General features: G+C 46.3%; 1 protein-coding gene across 1 annotated transcript in view; it reads left to right on the top strand.

Annotated features, from left to right (window-relative positions):
• Nucleotides 1-15,901: 15,901 nt before the first annotated feature.
• The window catches only part of LOC115310200 (short stature homeobox protein 2), a 72,463-nt gene continuing 72,163 nt past the window's right edge, over nucleotides 15,902-16,201 (top strand). The window contains exon 1 of the mRNA XM_042294309.1: nucleotides 15,902-15,966. Within this exon, the coding sequence (XP_042150243.1) occupies nucleotides 15,902-15,966 (65 nt within the window). The remainder of the gene's footprint in view (nucleotides 15,967-16,201) is intronic.

Below are 16,201 nucleotides of genomic sequence, written 5' to 3'. Positions count from 1 at the left end.
GCCACACAATTGTGCTCCACACCCTCGGAAAGCGCGAAGGTAGCCAGCAGACGCTCGATTGATGCAGTGGAACACCCGATTCTCTGAGGCACCGAGCAAGTCCAAATAGAAGCCGGTTGTCAGATCGGCTTAGGCCTTGGTATAACCGCGCAACGAACGCCAACCTGGCCGAATCCATATCGGGCCCTCGACTTCTTGGATGTCAGATCGGCTCGGCTTTGAACCAATTCGCCCCGTCTCAACAACCAAAATCAAAGCAAAAAAAAAGGAAAGAAGAAAATGTGGGAGAGAAGAAAAATTCGCCGAGAAAAACACGCGGAGGAGAAATAACCGAAAGGAGGCCAAGAAAGCCGCAAGCAAGCAACGCAAAAACACACACATACACACAAAAAAAAAACAAAAAAAAACCTCGAGGCGCGGCGGTTCGTGAATTTTTCATGCAATCGCTATGGTCCTCTAAACCCGATTATACACGGGCATAATTCAATCAGGCTCCGTGCCAATGACAAAACCGCGCTCAGGCAATCCTAGTATTGGGACGTCGGCCGCGTGCCCGTGCGTGTGCGCGCGCGCCCCCTCGCCTTCGGGATAAATGGGACCCTGCCTCCCCCCCACCTAAAAAAACACAACAAGCGCCTGGGACAAACTTTAGAGCGGGATAAAAGGCGAAGGCTGCGGCATTCATTGGTCCTATTACGCAAAAACGCAGTGATGTATGCGCGCGTCGGCTGCGCATTGAAGCCGACTGCTTCGTGGTGCCGCGGGATCTATTTGGAAGCCACGTTTTTCGGCGTGTTACGGAGGATTTGGAGGGAGTTAAACAGGGAGGGTAGTACGTGCCTTTTCCCTTTTCCCCTTTCCCGAATCGTGTCGTTCGAAAGAAGGATGCACGCTTGTCGTTGTTGATTAAGGCGACGGGCGGAATACGCCACAGTTGCCGTCACGCACGCTGTATCTAAGTCAGAACACAGTCGTGAAGGATTTTTTTTTTGTTTTTATACGAACGTTTATTGTTCGCATAAATTGTTGTCGAGAAATAAAATCGAAATATAAAGGTAAAACCGTTAGCGTGCAAAATGCAACGCGAGCACAAAACCTCTCGGTAGATTTCCCCACTTTATGTTGAAGTAGAGAGGGTCTAGTTAATGAATATAAATCAATCAATCAAGTAATAAAATCATAAATAAAATTAATAAAGTCATATCAATTAACACAAAAAATCTACACCAGCCTACGCGGCTTGTGCGGTAGAACATCGTTCAATTTGGAGTTTAAAAATACTCATATTGTATCACAGACTTCTCTCAGTAAGAATAGAAGAAAGAACCAAGCATATCTCATTTTCATTTTTTCCCTCCACACGCGTACATTACAACTTTCTGTTCATGACTGCGCGTCTACTTCCCCGCAAAGCACTCGAAGAGCCAATCTCTGCGATCTACAAAATCAGCTCAGCAAATCCTAAGGCGGAACAATTGTTTAGACTTCAAAATAAAGTCTGCGCTGTGGCTAATTACGCAATGCAAGCATGACGCTTCGCATTGCGTAATCCCACATCGCAGACTTGATTTTGAGGTCTAAACGGATGTTCCGCCTCCTCATTCGCTGAGCTGATTTCGTAGATCGCAGAGAATGGCTCTTTGAGTGTTTTGCGGGGAAGTAGACACGCAAGTATTAGTTTCAAGTATACGTGCACACACAAGTAATGCAATACAAAAACTTCCCGGCGTCAGACAAGTTTTTAACGGTTCCGTCCAATATATAACCACTAAGAGAACTACACAGCGACTACCAACAGAAGCAAATATTATTTTTGGATATACGTCCAAATAGCTAGTGAGGGCTGGTTAGTGATTGTTTTAAGGGTATCATGTGAATGCTCCCGCTCACTCTATAGTTGACCTATCATAATTTGTGAGTTGCTTAGGATACTGAAATAGATTCAACATGCACAGTAGGCTGACAGGTGCAGAGAAAACGATGGAGGGGCACTGACATTACACTAGGTCCATCATGCTATTCACAACGTGACATGACAATGGCTTCATCATACTCAAGTAATTTACTGATGTATTTTCTTCGGAAACGGAAGTTTATAATCTTTGCTTTCGGTCTCGATCCGGCGACTCGATCCAGCACCAGTTCCGAATCGCCGTTCGCCCCGACCACAGATCAGGGGGCGGGTAGGTGATGCTCTGCTGGCGCTCGCTGACCGATGGCCAGCGTGCCGCGGCGCTGATGCTCTCAAGCTGTCCTTGTGCTTCAACTACTACTGTAGACGGCTCATTGCGTTTATGCGGGACTGCGACTTTTGGCTCCGGTATTCTAAGCAGAGCTATGTGACAGATCAGTCGCCAGCAATCGCTGAAGTTTGTTCCGTTACACTTTGAATTGCTAAGCTTTAATACGTCAATCAACGGCTAAGCGAAAATCGGCTGGTTTAGTCATTTGACAAAAGTCAATAAGGGTGTAATATCGCTTGATGGCGTTTTTAATGACAAGCGCTTGCTATCAAAATTATGCGCAATGTGACGCGTGACGATGGAATTGTGAATGCATAAAGGACTTCTTCATCCATGCACTTCTTTGAGGGCTTCACCTATGTCCATCCATCCATCCATCTGTCCATGCATCTATCTATCCATTCACTGACGAATCTGTAGATGCTGTAGAAGTTTCTGACGTCACACAAAGGTGGTGGTGTTGGTTTTGTAATTGCGAATCCGCACTTACCTCGCTCTTCAAGAAATTGCTTCCTGCGCTTGCGCAGTGTTCACAATTTCTGAAACGCGTTCCTTTGTAAACTTCAAGCTATTTTGTAGAATAACTACCGAAATATGAACGTGAAGGCCTCACAAGTGCACGGCTGAGGTGTCGCCGTATTACATGGTCGACCTTCTTCGTGAGAAAACAAACTGTCGAATCAAAACTTACTTGATGACGTATATCGAATTACGTACCTAAAAACACGTAGATTGCAACTGAAAAAGGTAGCACTATTTTTAATTAACTGGGTTGTAATTGCAACCTGTAAATTAATAAATGAAGGAATACATTTTGGTGGTCAAGGGACGACGTACTGCGGGCGCAGGTACAGGAGTGGGAACACATGTACTCCGCGAATAAAAAGACAAACAAACAAATAAAAACACTACTAAATATATATTTATAACTGAGGTTGATCTTGACGGCGATTGAAAGTGACATTCAGTGATGGCTACAGGTCATTACTGATGGAAAATGATAACAGTAATGACCAACACAGTCTATGGTATGGTGCATCAGGACAAACAGCCTCATCTGGTTGGGTGACACAACAACCTCAGGCAATGAAATATTCATCGTCGTATTAAATATATATATATATATATATATACACTTTAGTCTTTCTGACAAAAGAGCATGCCTATACCGAGGGCGGCACATCTACAAACAAATAAGGAACAAAAATATCAAAATTTTGAAGAACCTTTATCTAATTCAGGAACGGAGATCGTTAGTTTCTTTACGTAAAATTATTATTAATTACTTTTAATTTTCATGCTAAAAATATTAAAGGAAAAATTAATTGAGCGGTCATTCCTGCATAATACTGCCTCAAAGACAAATGTAGAAAAAAAAAAAGGGAGTGTACAAAGAACCGAGCCTGGTACAGCGTGCACATTACCCCAAATCTTCACCACGACGTCCAAGAAGCGCTCGAAGACCCCTAAAAGCATGCCACCAGCCATCCCCTCTTTTGTCTCATTAATAATCTAATGGTTATTAATGTCACCATTAAGGCCACGACAACAGCGTCGTTGTCGAGAGACACCTCCTGTCTACGCTCAACCACGGGCCAATTTGCGCGACAGATTAAGAAGACTAAGCGGGTACGAGCCTTTCCCTAATTTTCGGACCAAGCGTACGCGAATAGGCATTAGACGCATACATCAAGCCGCGGCAATGCTTGTTGTCTTAACTCGACCGTTTTAATTGTTCCCCAATCGCGTCCCGTTGTACATCACCCTAAAGGGACATGTCGTCGGGGGGTTGTTTTGAATCTCGTTCCAGGATTAATGAATGCATCGCTCGTGGTGTTTCAAGCGCTGCCGTTTATTTTGGGCGCAGGGGCAAAACGGGGAAGATGAGGGAAACTAGGGAGGCAAAGTAGGGGAACGAACGGGGAGGGAAGGGGAGAAGAGGATGCTTGTGGGGTGCGTCTAAAGTTTGTCAACAACGGAACCCACGTCTAATTCGGTTACGCGCGTTTGAACACACAACAATTCCATGTAAATTTGATTGTGGCCGATTCGGCATCTTTTGTTTTCTGCGCTATAATTTTTCCTTTCAGAAACTTGGGTGCGCATATTCTCGTTCGGAGCGACTTGGAGTAGTGCTTTTTGGTAGCCGTGGCGTGCGCTGTGGAAATAATGAACAGCGTGGCACATAGTTAATCTCTTCAAGAATGGGTTTATTTGAGACTTACTTGACGAATATGAGCACTTGCTGTTGTTTTATTATTTTACTTTCAAAAGAGTGCTAAACCGGCTCAACTGCGCTTCTTCAGTGCAAACAGGTGTATTCTTTCTCTTTTTTTTTTTGCGTTCGCAAAAGTTTATATGTGTGCGAAGAATCCTGATTCGTGTCCCGAAAATGCTGAAATGAAATTATTTTGAGCCAAAATAAGTTACTACCTGCAAGTCTGAGATTTGCTTGCTTCCCTTCCTGCCGACAGTCGAATAATCGAGTCTTTTAAAACAAACCTACTGAAGAATACTTTCAGCCGTTCTTAGTACTACCTTCAAAATCAAGCTTCTCATTCTATATGTTAGCGTTGGGCATGTTAAGTTCCCAGCCTTTAATTAGCAAGACTCCTTGTTGGGATAGTTGGTTCACGGTAATGAGTAAACTTGTATGCGCAAACACAGAGAGCGAACACAAAGGAGTGGTCAAGGACAAGCGTAACTTTCAACTAGTTTTATTCGCGGCCAAGCGACTGCGAATTGTTCATAGGCAGCATGTGCAACCTGCTAAAAAGGAAGGAAAAATATAAGAAAACATTAAAAATAAAACAAAAAAAAATTGTCGGTGTCCCAAAAATCACAGTAGCAACCCATATAAAAACTGAAATTCACTGTTAAACGAAGACACCGTAGTCGCTAAAGGTGTATTCACACTGCGGATAAAACTGAAAAACAAGGTCCGCGGATCAGAGAAATGTGCGTATTAAGGTGACCTTGACGTCAATGCGGACAAGTACGCAGGACCTGGCTCTAAATCCCATGGTCACCGTGAGCCGAAGTGAGGACTGCGAGTCCGAGCTCGTAGCCTTGGTTGCTGCTTTTGCTGCACGTGTTAACAAGCAAAGGCAGCCCCTCTTAAAGTTGTGACCTTGCACCTCTGGCTTTCGCTGCACTCCAAGCAAAGAAAGAACCACCACGCGGCGCAAGTGACGCTCGATTTGCACCCAGTCAGCGCCTGGCCACTCTACAAGTGAAGGAGACAACAATGAAGGGCCCCGGCGACGAAACGGCGTTCTTTCTAATTTTACTCGTGGAAAAATTCCTACAACTGTAGTCCCTCCAATACGATCAGTGCCGAAACAGCAACATAAAATGCCAACTCTGGAATCAGCGAAGAAAAGCAGCGGCGCTTCTGCCTGTATAGACCTCACAATGCAGGTGAAATCTTTGGACGCTGGCTGATTCACGTGAACTGCGCAGGTTATTTGCTCGCTCGTATTTGTCTTCTACCTCAAAAAAGAAAAAAAAAAAGAAAAGAAAAAAGGACGTCGTTGAAAAAATGAAATAAAAGAAAAGCGACGCATCTTTAAAGGGATACTGAATCGAAATTTCGAGCTCACAAAACAAGGGTGGACGGATAGGCGGGACGCTGCAGAAACCCCCAAAACACCACTCATACAACGATATCTCTAACAGATCGTCGTATTTTTAGAAAATAAGTGCGCGATTGAACACGGCCGGCGAGGCCGGCGAGAGAAGTCACGTCACGATTCCCATTCCCTCTCCTCCTCTCTACGTCCCGTCGAGCTTGTGAACCGAAGCGAGGAGGAGAGAAGCGAGGCCGCTTCCCATCATTCTCAAATGTTCCAGGAGGACCATGACGTCATAGGCCTCGCTCAGGGGCGGACGCAGGTATTTCCAGAGGAGCGGAGGGGGGTCAGCGTTCAAATGGAAAGTGCCCAAAACGCGATTATAGAAAGAAAAATGCAGACAAATACTCAGCCTCCAGATGGAAATTGCGCACAGATACGTTAAATAAAATTACCGAAAGTTTCGCGGCAAAGAGGTTTGACAATGGGGTTGGTAAGTTTGGAAAAAAAATTGGGTTCTGCTTATGTTTATACAGCCTAGAACTTGGACTGCCTCGACGGGCGACGAGTCTCCCAGCTGTAGATGAGCAATTTAGCCAGTGCAGTACAACCGCTAGCCTGGGGTCTTTAACGTGCATCACGCAGTAGTGATGCACGACCGCACGCCGGTACGACGCTCATCTAGATCGAAACGGGCAGGGGTGGGGATTGAACCCAAGATCCCTGGGTTCTGCAGCGCGAGCTTTTGCTCCACGTGCTCCGAGCTGGTGTGCGCTAGCCCACTCGGCCACCGATCCTTTTTTTTTCTTTATTGCCGCATTTTTTACATTATAAAATAGGCAGGCATATCGCTCAAAACATAGGAAACAGGGCAAGGCTAAACTAAACCAGTCCGAAGTGACTGGCATCGGGGGCTAAAATTGTTTCATGGACAAAAGTGCCTCAATGCGCGGAAGCCACTCAGGCTCGCACTTCTGTGCTCTGTTGACTTCAACTAACAAAGATACACTTTCACGAAAATATTCCCGCGCCTCCCGCACATTATTGTCAGCGTTGTGTACAGCCATTCGGGACTTCCAAATACTGTGCAGACCCAACAGCGTAACCATGTCAAAGGAAAAACCTTCCTCGTTTTTAACCGATAGATAACGGATTCCATGCGCGTCTAGAAGGAGGTCCTTTTTCAGGGTACGTTGGAGGACGTCCCAGAAGAAGACCCCATCCCAGCACTCAAGAAACACGTGTTTGACCATCTCTGGCTTCTTGCATAAAAAACAGTGATCCCCCCACGGTACAAAAAGTCCCCTGTCTTTTAGCCACGACTCGACCGGCAGTGTACCTAAATGTAATTTAAAAAGGAAAGTCTTGGTGCTTGCGGGCACCGCCACATTCTTAACGCGTTTCAAGACATCTTTCCCTGGGCCTGCACAGTGTAAGGCTCTGTATAGAGGTGCAGGAAACACAGTATCGCACACAGCCTTATACAATATTTTCCGAGGAACCTCACTCAAATACTCAACTGAAAAACGAGATAACAGAAATTTACATGAGGCAACGACTTCCTTTAAATATCCATGAATACCACCCGACATCGAAGACGTGGAAACAATCAACTCAGGCAACCTGCTTGCAACTCTCACTTGACAAACGGTGCGAAAAAAGGGGTCACTTATGTCCCGAAAATGCATGAGTCGATTAACAACTTGGTGTAAAAACAAAAGCGTCAAACTAAGCCCTCCATTGCATACGCGCCGGAAAAGATTCGTCCTACTTGATCGCTCCCACGTGGAGCCCCAGATAAACACTAAAAATACCTGATGCAATTTCTGCACATTTACCCGCGAACAATGCAAGACTTGTAGAGCGTACCACAGTTTGCTGACAAAAAACGAATTGCAAACTGTGGCCCGTGCAAAAATAGACAGATCATACCTCCGACTTTTTTCTACTCTTTCGCGAAGCTCCACCGCCTGCCGGCGCCAATAGGATTCGCTGCGATATTTTTCTAGAGGCACTCCCAAATATTTTACGAGGGTGGTCACCTACTGCATGTTGGCAAACGAACAAGGAGTAGAGCTCCACTCTCCATGCCCAAATCCCAGGCACTTGACCCAGTTAACAGAGCTACCACTGACTTCGCAAAAACGTTTAAGCGTGTGAACGACTTGAACAATACTCTCGCGGTTGGAACAAAACACTGCAATATCATCAGCATACGCTAACACTTTAACTTCGATCGCATGAAGCTTAAAACCACTGATAGTACTGTTTGTGAAAATACTAATGCAAAGGGATTCTATGTAAATGCAAAAAATAAGTGGTGACAAAGGACACCCTTGGGGGGCGGATCGATTCACTTTTATACGTTTTCCAACTGACTTGTTCACCATAAGTCACGTCGAGCAACCGTTGTATGCCATGCTGACACCTTCGCGGATAACAGCGCCGACGTTTACATGATCGAGAATGGTTAAAAGCATGTCGTGAGGCACGCGGTCAAAGTCCTTTTCCAAATATACCTGGGGCATCGCAACGCAACTACGCATTGCGACGCAACACTCCAGAACACTGCGTGCTTTATGGATATTGGTGAAAATAGTCCTTCCTTTTATGCCGCAAGTTTGATGGGGCCCCACTATTTCTGATATTACAGATTGCAATCTCCTTGCTCAGATCTTCATTAAGATTTTGTAGTCGACATCAGTCAGACTGATCGGCCGATACGCTGTGACTTGCTGCAACTTAACCGCGTCATCTGTTTTGGGGATTAACACTGTGTGCGACGACATAAAAGATGGAGGCCACATATTCAAATCATATGCTTCATTGCATACTTTGGCTAGGATTGCGGCAATCTCTTGTTTCTGAGTCTTATAAACAACTGCACTTAGGCCGTCTGGGCCAGGGGACTTTCCCGGGTTTAGGGCTTCTATTGCGAAGACCACTTCCTCTACGCTGATCGTAGATTCTAGTAATTCTTTCGTTTCGTCATCTATGCGCGGCATGAAACACAAAAATTCATCTTTAAAAAGCTGGACATCTACTGGAAAGGACGCAAATAATCTACTGTAATATTCGAAAAATGCGAGTTCGATTTCTTCCTTATCAGTCGTAACTGATCCGTTCCTCTCTACCCCCGTTATCTCGTTACGCCGAGCATATCTTTTCTCGAGGCTCAGCGCACACTTAGTTGGCGCTTCGCCCGTTGGCCATCTTTCGGCTCCTGCTCTAACAATCGCCCCACAATATCGTTCCCGATCTAGAATCTCGAGTTTATCTTTCACAAAAGAAATATCGTCTTTGAATGCCCCCTGGCATTTTAGTCTCTTCTTTTAGCAGTATCCGCAAATTATTACGTAATAACATTTCGTTGCTTCTTTCAGTGCTTTTAAGTACGCCTGCCCGCTCTAACGCTTTCATTTTTATTTCCTGCTTTCCATCTCACACCATACCCTAATTTTTGCTAGGTCTCCAGTGTTTCAACCGCGGCCTGCACTTGGGCAGTGAAAACGTCATCCTCCAAAAGTTTCGCGTTCAATTTCTATAATTCCGAGCTGAAGACTTTCCTGGCTTGGGATTTACTACGCATACAAAATAAAACTAGACAGTGGTCACTAAAGGAAACAGGGTGCACGCGATATTCAAAACATAATGGCATCAAATCTAAAGAAACATACGCTTGATCTAGACGAACGTGGCTCCACCCTTGGAAATGGGTGTACTGGATTTCGCGGCCATTTCTCAAACCTTCCCCAACGTCATCTAAGCCGGTCTCGTTGATTAAACTAAGAAGGCTCTCGGTGCTTAAATCGCGATAGGGCGTTGAACTGGACTTGTCCCCAGCAGAGCAGATGCAATTATAATCGCCAAGAAAAATAACAAGGCGATCAGTTTTGCAGTACTGATGCATGAAATCAAAAAACACCCGCCGCTCATCAACCCTATTGGAGGGTTACGCACAAATGACCCTACACTCATACGAAGAAAGAGAAAAATCACATACAACGAAGCGCCCTGACGCACTTGTCGTCACCGCCTCGACTGTTGCACCCAAACTCTGTCGCACTAACAACAAACAGCCCGCCGACGATCCAACCGCGCGACTAACACACTCTTCGTAACGCGCCGTATAGGGTCTAACCATAAAATTGGTCTGGTCCTCACTCTCGACCTTGGTCTTCTGCACAGCGATGGGGTCGAGGTCCTGTTCGACTGCTAGACGGTAGAGTTGCCTCTGCCTCCTGCGATCTGAGAGGCCTCGGACATTAAGGGTTGCTATTCGGACAGGACTTTGTAAGGAGACCATGGGTTAGTGAGGACCAACCCGCCTGCAGCGCCGTTCACTGCGACAGTTTGTCGCGTGATCCTCCGCGGTCTGTGCCGGACCGCTGGTGGCCATCCACTCCACTCCCGCCCGACACCATCCTCCACCCGCGCTCGAGCTGGCACAGCCGAAGTTCCTGACCAGCCGTGTCCGTGACGTCTTCGGACCTACGCTTCGCAGAGCCCAGTTCGACGTCCATCTCTGGTGTGATGGAGATCTCGTCTGACAACGGCGAAGCACCAGCTGCGCCGCCGGCGCTCCCTGTTGGAGGTACCGTCGAGCGCTCAACTTCATGTGGATCTGCAGGAACCGCAGTCGACGGCTTGTCCGGCAGCACGGGGATGCTCTCTTCGGGGGAGGTGCGGGAAGCGTCGTCGCTCTTGGCTTGCTCGGCCTGGGTTTTCACTGGCACGGCCGCTCTCTCCGCCTCTTCTTCGTCTATCATGTCGTCGACGTGGTCTTCGTTGACTCCTCGTCCCACGGCTCGGACGTAGGAGCGGACACAGTCGTCACGCTCGTGGCCATAGGCCCGGCACTTGGAGCACCTGGGAGCCCGGCAGTATCGACGTATATGCCCCGTCCTATGGCACCGGAGGCATACTGGGGCCCTCCCAGGCACGACGACCAATACCAAGCCGCCTCCGAAGCGCAGCTGATGGGGGAGGCGGTCGAGGTTGACACCCTCCCGGAGTACCAGCCGCACTATCCGGGTGGTAGACTCGGCTCCCTCGAAGCCCTGCACCTTCCAGCGATCGGGCGCAACGTCCTTCACCTCGCCGTACTCCGAGAAAGCCTTGCGAATGGTGTCGTTGGACACCTCGAACGCCACCCAGTGCAAACTGATGCGCACCTCTTGCCTGGAGGGGTCTACGACGATGCAGGTGCGTCCTTTGACAGCGAGTTGCCCTGCGTTCACCAAGAGCTTGGCCGCGTCGGTCCTGGGGTCAAGCAGCCAGACATGGGACATCTGATACGCCCCGATTCCGGCTACCTCCCTGAGGACCCCCACTTCGTCGAGCGGTTGCCGGAAATCCTCAATCCTGTATGGCCTTCCGGCCATGTCGCAGTGAAAGACGACCGCTTTCTTCATTGAATCACCTGATGGAAGCTGGGGCGGCCGGCAAGGGCCGTTATCGCCGCTCCCTCGGAGTTCATGATTCCACCTCTTCGCGCTCGGGCGTTCGAAAATGGAATGTCTCGGCCACCGATCCCCCGGTAATTTTGGAAGAATAGTGACGGACCACATCTGAAAATTAAATGAGGTACATTTTATTCGGTGTCACATTGATGTGTGCCACAAAGTGAACATCACTTAGACCATTCGAGAATAAATAGTTCTGTATCCTATTCCGCCTTAATCCTAATGCTCCGCAAACAATAAACATGTTTAGAAAGAGAAATTAACGATTTAAAAAGTCAATCAGCTCTCACAGAATTTTAACTTTGAACGCATTGAACATTTTACGCTGTTAGCATTTTCCTGCTTAATTTATAAGTGAGTTTAATCAAAATAAAGATCATTTCAAGGACACGAGATATATAGTCCTCCAATAAATTAAAATAGGAAAGAAATCTAAGCGCATTAACCTCTTTCCAAAAATAAAATGTATATTACACATTTCACTACTAATTTCTATAGCCACAAATGACTGCACGGCTTCGCGTTTTGGTATTGGCGCTCATTGTTACATATGGCTATGGGCTTGCATACATACATATTATGATATCGCTTGGGGCTTTTAGAGAACTACTTTTGCCTTCTGTACTTGATTAATACATTTTAAATTGGCGTCTTTTTTCGTTGAAGTGGGTTTTCGTCTTGAAATGTTAAGAACTATATCTGCATTTTGCAAAGAAAGAAGGCCGTAAAACATCGTCTATTTTTAAAGTTTCTTTGCGTGCGGCAGGGACAAAGACAGTAATTACAAGAATAACGTAAAAACACATTCGTTTCAATAAGGTATCAACTAGTCTGAACTGTTACATAATACACAGCCAAGCAAGAGCCATATAAAACAACGCTAAAAGATGCCCGTAAAAAAAAAAAGAAAAAGAAGACGGCTCGTGCATTCAGTTGTCGCAGGATGAGTTTGGCGCAGTTGATTCCTTCCGATTTAGCCAAGTCACTGTACCTGGCACGGACCTCGCCGGTCCAGGAAAAAGCGACAATAGAAAGGGTTTATAATCTCGATAAACATGGTACGACAAGTCCGCGGACCTATTTCATGACGTTTACCCACATGATCACTCTAAAAAAAAAGGGTATCACCATACACCCTTTTGTCCCATATAATACACCCCAAAATTTCATTTCGACGTACAGCGCCCTATAGTCGAACAAACGGCCCCAAATTTTACCAGGGGCTTGATAACGGTGCGATATAACTTATTAAATTGCTAAAGTACGTATCAAAGACCAAAGAAAAACAACACGGAGCTTTTGCAGTACTGCCAAGAAAACTCCGATAATCTTTTTTGTAGTCAATAATACGTAGATCAGCTATCTTAATAAGTTGTACCACACGGCTATCAAGCCCCTCGTAAACTTTGGGGCCGCCTGTTCGATTATGGGGCGCTGTACGTCGAATTGAAGTTTTGGGGTGTATTATATGGGACAAGGGGTGTAATAATACACCTTTTTTTCTGAGAGTGATACACAACATTCCACAGGTCCGTGGACTTGTCGCCGGACACGTTCGTATGGTCCGCGAACTATAGTTCTTTAGTTTTGCATGCCTTTTTCTTTTTCGCCTGGAACACGGCGGATTTCGAACCGCAGAAAATATGACGTCACCGATTTTGTAGAAACTTGTCTGGGGGACAAGTCCTCTGTATGAATAGACCGTCCTTAACACAGACATTTCCCTTCTTCTTTATATGAAACGCTTCCTTCAGCTCTCTCGCTGTAGATCTTTTACTCCCCGGGATCTTGGTCTCGGGAAGTCCACAACGTATGGGATTTCTCTAGTTTCTTAATGTGTTCTTAACGTTTTTCTCAATTTGTAGAATGCTGCGCATGCTCTCTATGAAACTTTCGCAGTCGCTTAACCTCGGAGAAATCTAGTTGAAGATTGCGCTTGTCCTTGTCCACTCCTTCGTGTTTGTCCTGCGCATGCTAACACAGGACTAACATTGGTTTATCATTGATTTAACACCGATTCACTTGATCTTCGCCTAACCAGTTGGCAACTATATCATGATTGCCATAAAACGGACTCGCGATAAAACTTAGTAGGTTAATAAAAAAAAATATATCAGAATGTGCTTAATGTGACTAGAACGCCAATATCAGGGTGTATCTATAAACCACCAGGCTGCGCTGACGTCACGTTGCTGCCTGGTGGTTTATAAAAGAGGAAAGTTCTTAGGCTATAGTGGAGTTACGGAAGAGCAGGTCTCAGTTAAGGAGAAAGTTAAGGCCACAGAAAGAGATCGGTGGCTTGAGGGAATGCAGACAAAGACGGCTCTGGAAAGCTAGAGATTAAACAAAACAGCTATTGCCAAAAAAATAAATAATTATGACAATTCTATTCAATTCAATTCAATTCTAGGGCAAGCTCATTGTTGTTTGAGGCAAGGACAGCTGTTTTGCGAACCAGAACATGCAGAGCGAAGTACCAGGAAATGGATACAGTGTGCGCTGCTTATGTAGAGGAGGACGAGGCGGCTGAGCACTTAATACTCTACTGTAAAGGGCTTCACCCTATGCCTACCGAAGACAACATAGATTTAATTAAGTCAATGGGTTTTAGAGACAGCGAAGGAAAAGTGGACTCCAAGACAGTAGAGATTACCAGGCGAAGATTAAGTGAATGGTGGGAGAAAGCGAGAAAACTAGGCATTTTTTATTAACTAATGGCAAGGGGGTTTTATTGCTTCACTTTCTGTTCAATGCGAAGTGAATATAGTTTTCACATTTAAATATTCTGAGCTGAAATGGTAAAACAAAATGGCTAGGTGGCGTGAGCTACCGCCCGATCCAAAGGGCTCAGCCGGATTCATACATCCATCCATGCGGTGGCGCAACTATTGGCAGGGCGCATTCGCAGACGCTCCACTTGACGGGAATCTAATTCGTGCGTACGCGCAGTGGCCACACCTCGTGCTAAAACTGCGCTTCTGCCAACACCTCGTGAGGGCGTGTTTGTAAACATCGCTTTGGCCTAGAACCTCGGAGTGCAATCCTACTTTTCACTAAAGAAACGTAGCTCCTCTGAGACTTGGGAAAGCTCTGGGGCTAATTACCCGGATGAGCCTTACCACACCAGACAACTACAGACATAATAAAAATGTGCCATTAACAGGGACGCAAACAGGGACGGATCTATGGGCCAGGCTTAAGGTGAGGTGTCTCCTGGGAGATCTGGCGTCCCGGACGGATATGAAGTCACGGGCGAAGCATCGCCCATATATATATATATTTTTTTTTTCCCCTATTGATTGCCATCTTATTCAAAACTAAGCATTTCTTGCTAAAAAAGTTGATTAAAAGAGTCGTCCTTGGGAGGCTTAACGCCTCCCCCTTCCCCCCCCCCCCCCCCCCCCCCCCCCCCTCAGATTCGCCTTTGGCCATATATCGTCGTTGGCTCGGCCCCTCAATCGCAATCGCATCGTTAGGACTAACCGACCACATCGGCGCCGACGGCACAAATAAGTCCGGTTAATCCAGCGGCACACAAACCCAATCTCAGGGACGACCGTTCCGGACTTCTCTTCTTTCCCGCCACCGCCGTTGCCTCCTCGTGCCGTGGCGGCTTCGTCGGAGCGGATCTTCTAATTGAAGTGCCTACTAATGGAGGTTTCCCCCTTCCTGCAAACGAGGACAGATGGACCCAGGCCACCGACGGCCTCCGGGACAAATGTCTGGGCGTCAGCAGCCGCGACCTGGCCATCAATTAGATGACTTGGTGCAACCAGATTCCTGCTGTACCCCCGGAGAGATGTTTACGGGTCGTGTTCCCGCAACAACAACAACGTCGACACCATGAACAAGATATAAAACGACAAGATGTACAAAGCAAGAACCATAACAACGAGATGTCCAACAACAAGAGATATAAGAAAACAGAATCTACAACAACAAGATCTACAACAGGAAGGTCTACAAGACCTACGACAACAACATCTACAACAGCGAGATCTACAACACGATCTACAACAAGACCTACAACAAATACATCTACAACAACGTCTACAAAATCTAGAACATTACTTACAACAACAAGAACAACACGGGCAAACAGTGACAAGACAAGGGACCGCGAGACATGCTTGTGCGTCACCGATTCGACCATCAGTCTCCGGTCATTTCGCGTCGGCTCCCCGTAATCGCATTCCGAGCGACCCGATGAATTTGCGACGCTCCTTGGCGACAGCTCATTTAGCCGCGTGGTTCCGGATGCGTCTCCGACGGCTGCTCGCCGGGTTTCAGGAAGGAATACATTGGCGTCGTCGCCGCTTAGGCGACCGCGAAGCTGAAGCTATTAGCGGAACCATTTGCGAGTCGCCGGAACAAGAAAGAAACGATCAGCACAAAACGTTCCCCAAAGAACGAAACGCAGTTGAAATATAACCACGAACACTGAGGGCGGGTCAAGTTGCCTGTAAACAATGCGCAAACAACAACATCAACAACAACGGTTGCACAAAAATTAATAAAAGGAAATTATCTTTTGATGTTATTGCTGTCTGTTCTTGTTAGCCAAGCTTCACTAGACAGGAATTCAACGAACGCTACCTGCGAGCTTGATTAAATAAATAAGATGTGTTTAAGAGCAAGCACTTTTGGCAAAAAGAAACATTTGCTTTTCAAATACCTGGTGATCAGGTATTTGGGTCAGGTATACAGGGGGCATCAGGGGGTCAGGTATACAGGGGATCAGGTATACAGGGGGCATCTACACAAGTAAAAAACAAAGCGTTTTTTTTTATTTGGCAAATCCGTTAATGTACTTTAACATCTGACCCTCGTCAAAAGGGCTGCACCTTCGTTTTTAAAGGGCAACAATGCTTTTAGAGGGACAATTTTCGTTGAACGAGAAATCGAAAAATAACACAGCATA

The sequence above is a fragment of the Ixodes scapularis genome, unplaced genomic scaffold, assembly GCF_016920785.2.
Source record: "Ixodes scapularis isolate PalLabHiFi unplaced genomic scaffold, ASM1692078v2 PGA_scaffold5__190_contigs__length_132052651, whole genome shotgun sequence".
NCBI classification, from domain to species: domain Eukaryota; kingdom Metazoa; phylum Arthropoda; class Arachnida; order Ixodida; family Ixodidae; genus Ixodes; species Ixodes scapularis.
The sequence above is the reverse complement of the archived record's forward strand: the minus strand, read 5'-3'. Positions and strand labels throughout refer to the sequence as shown.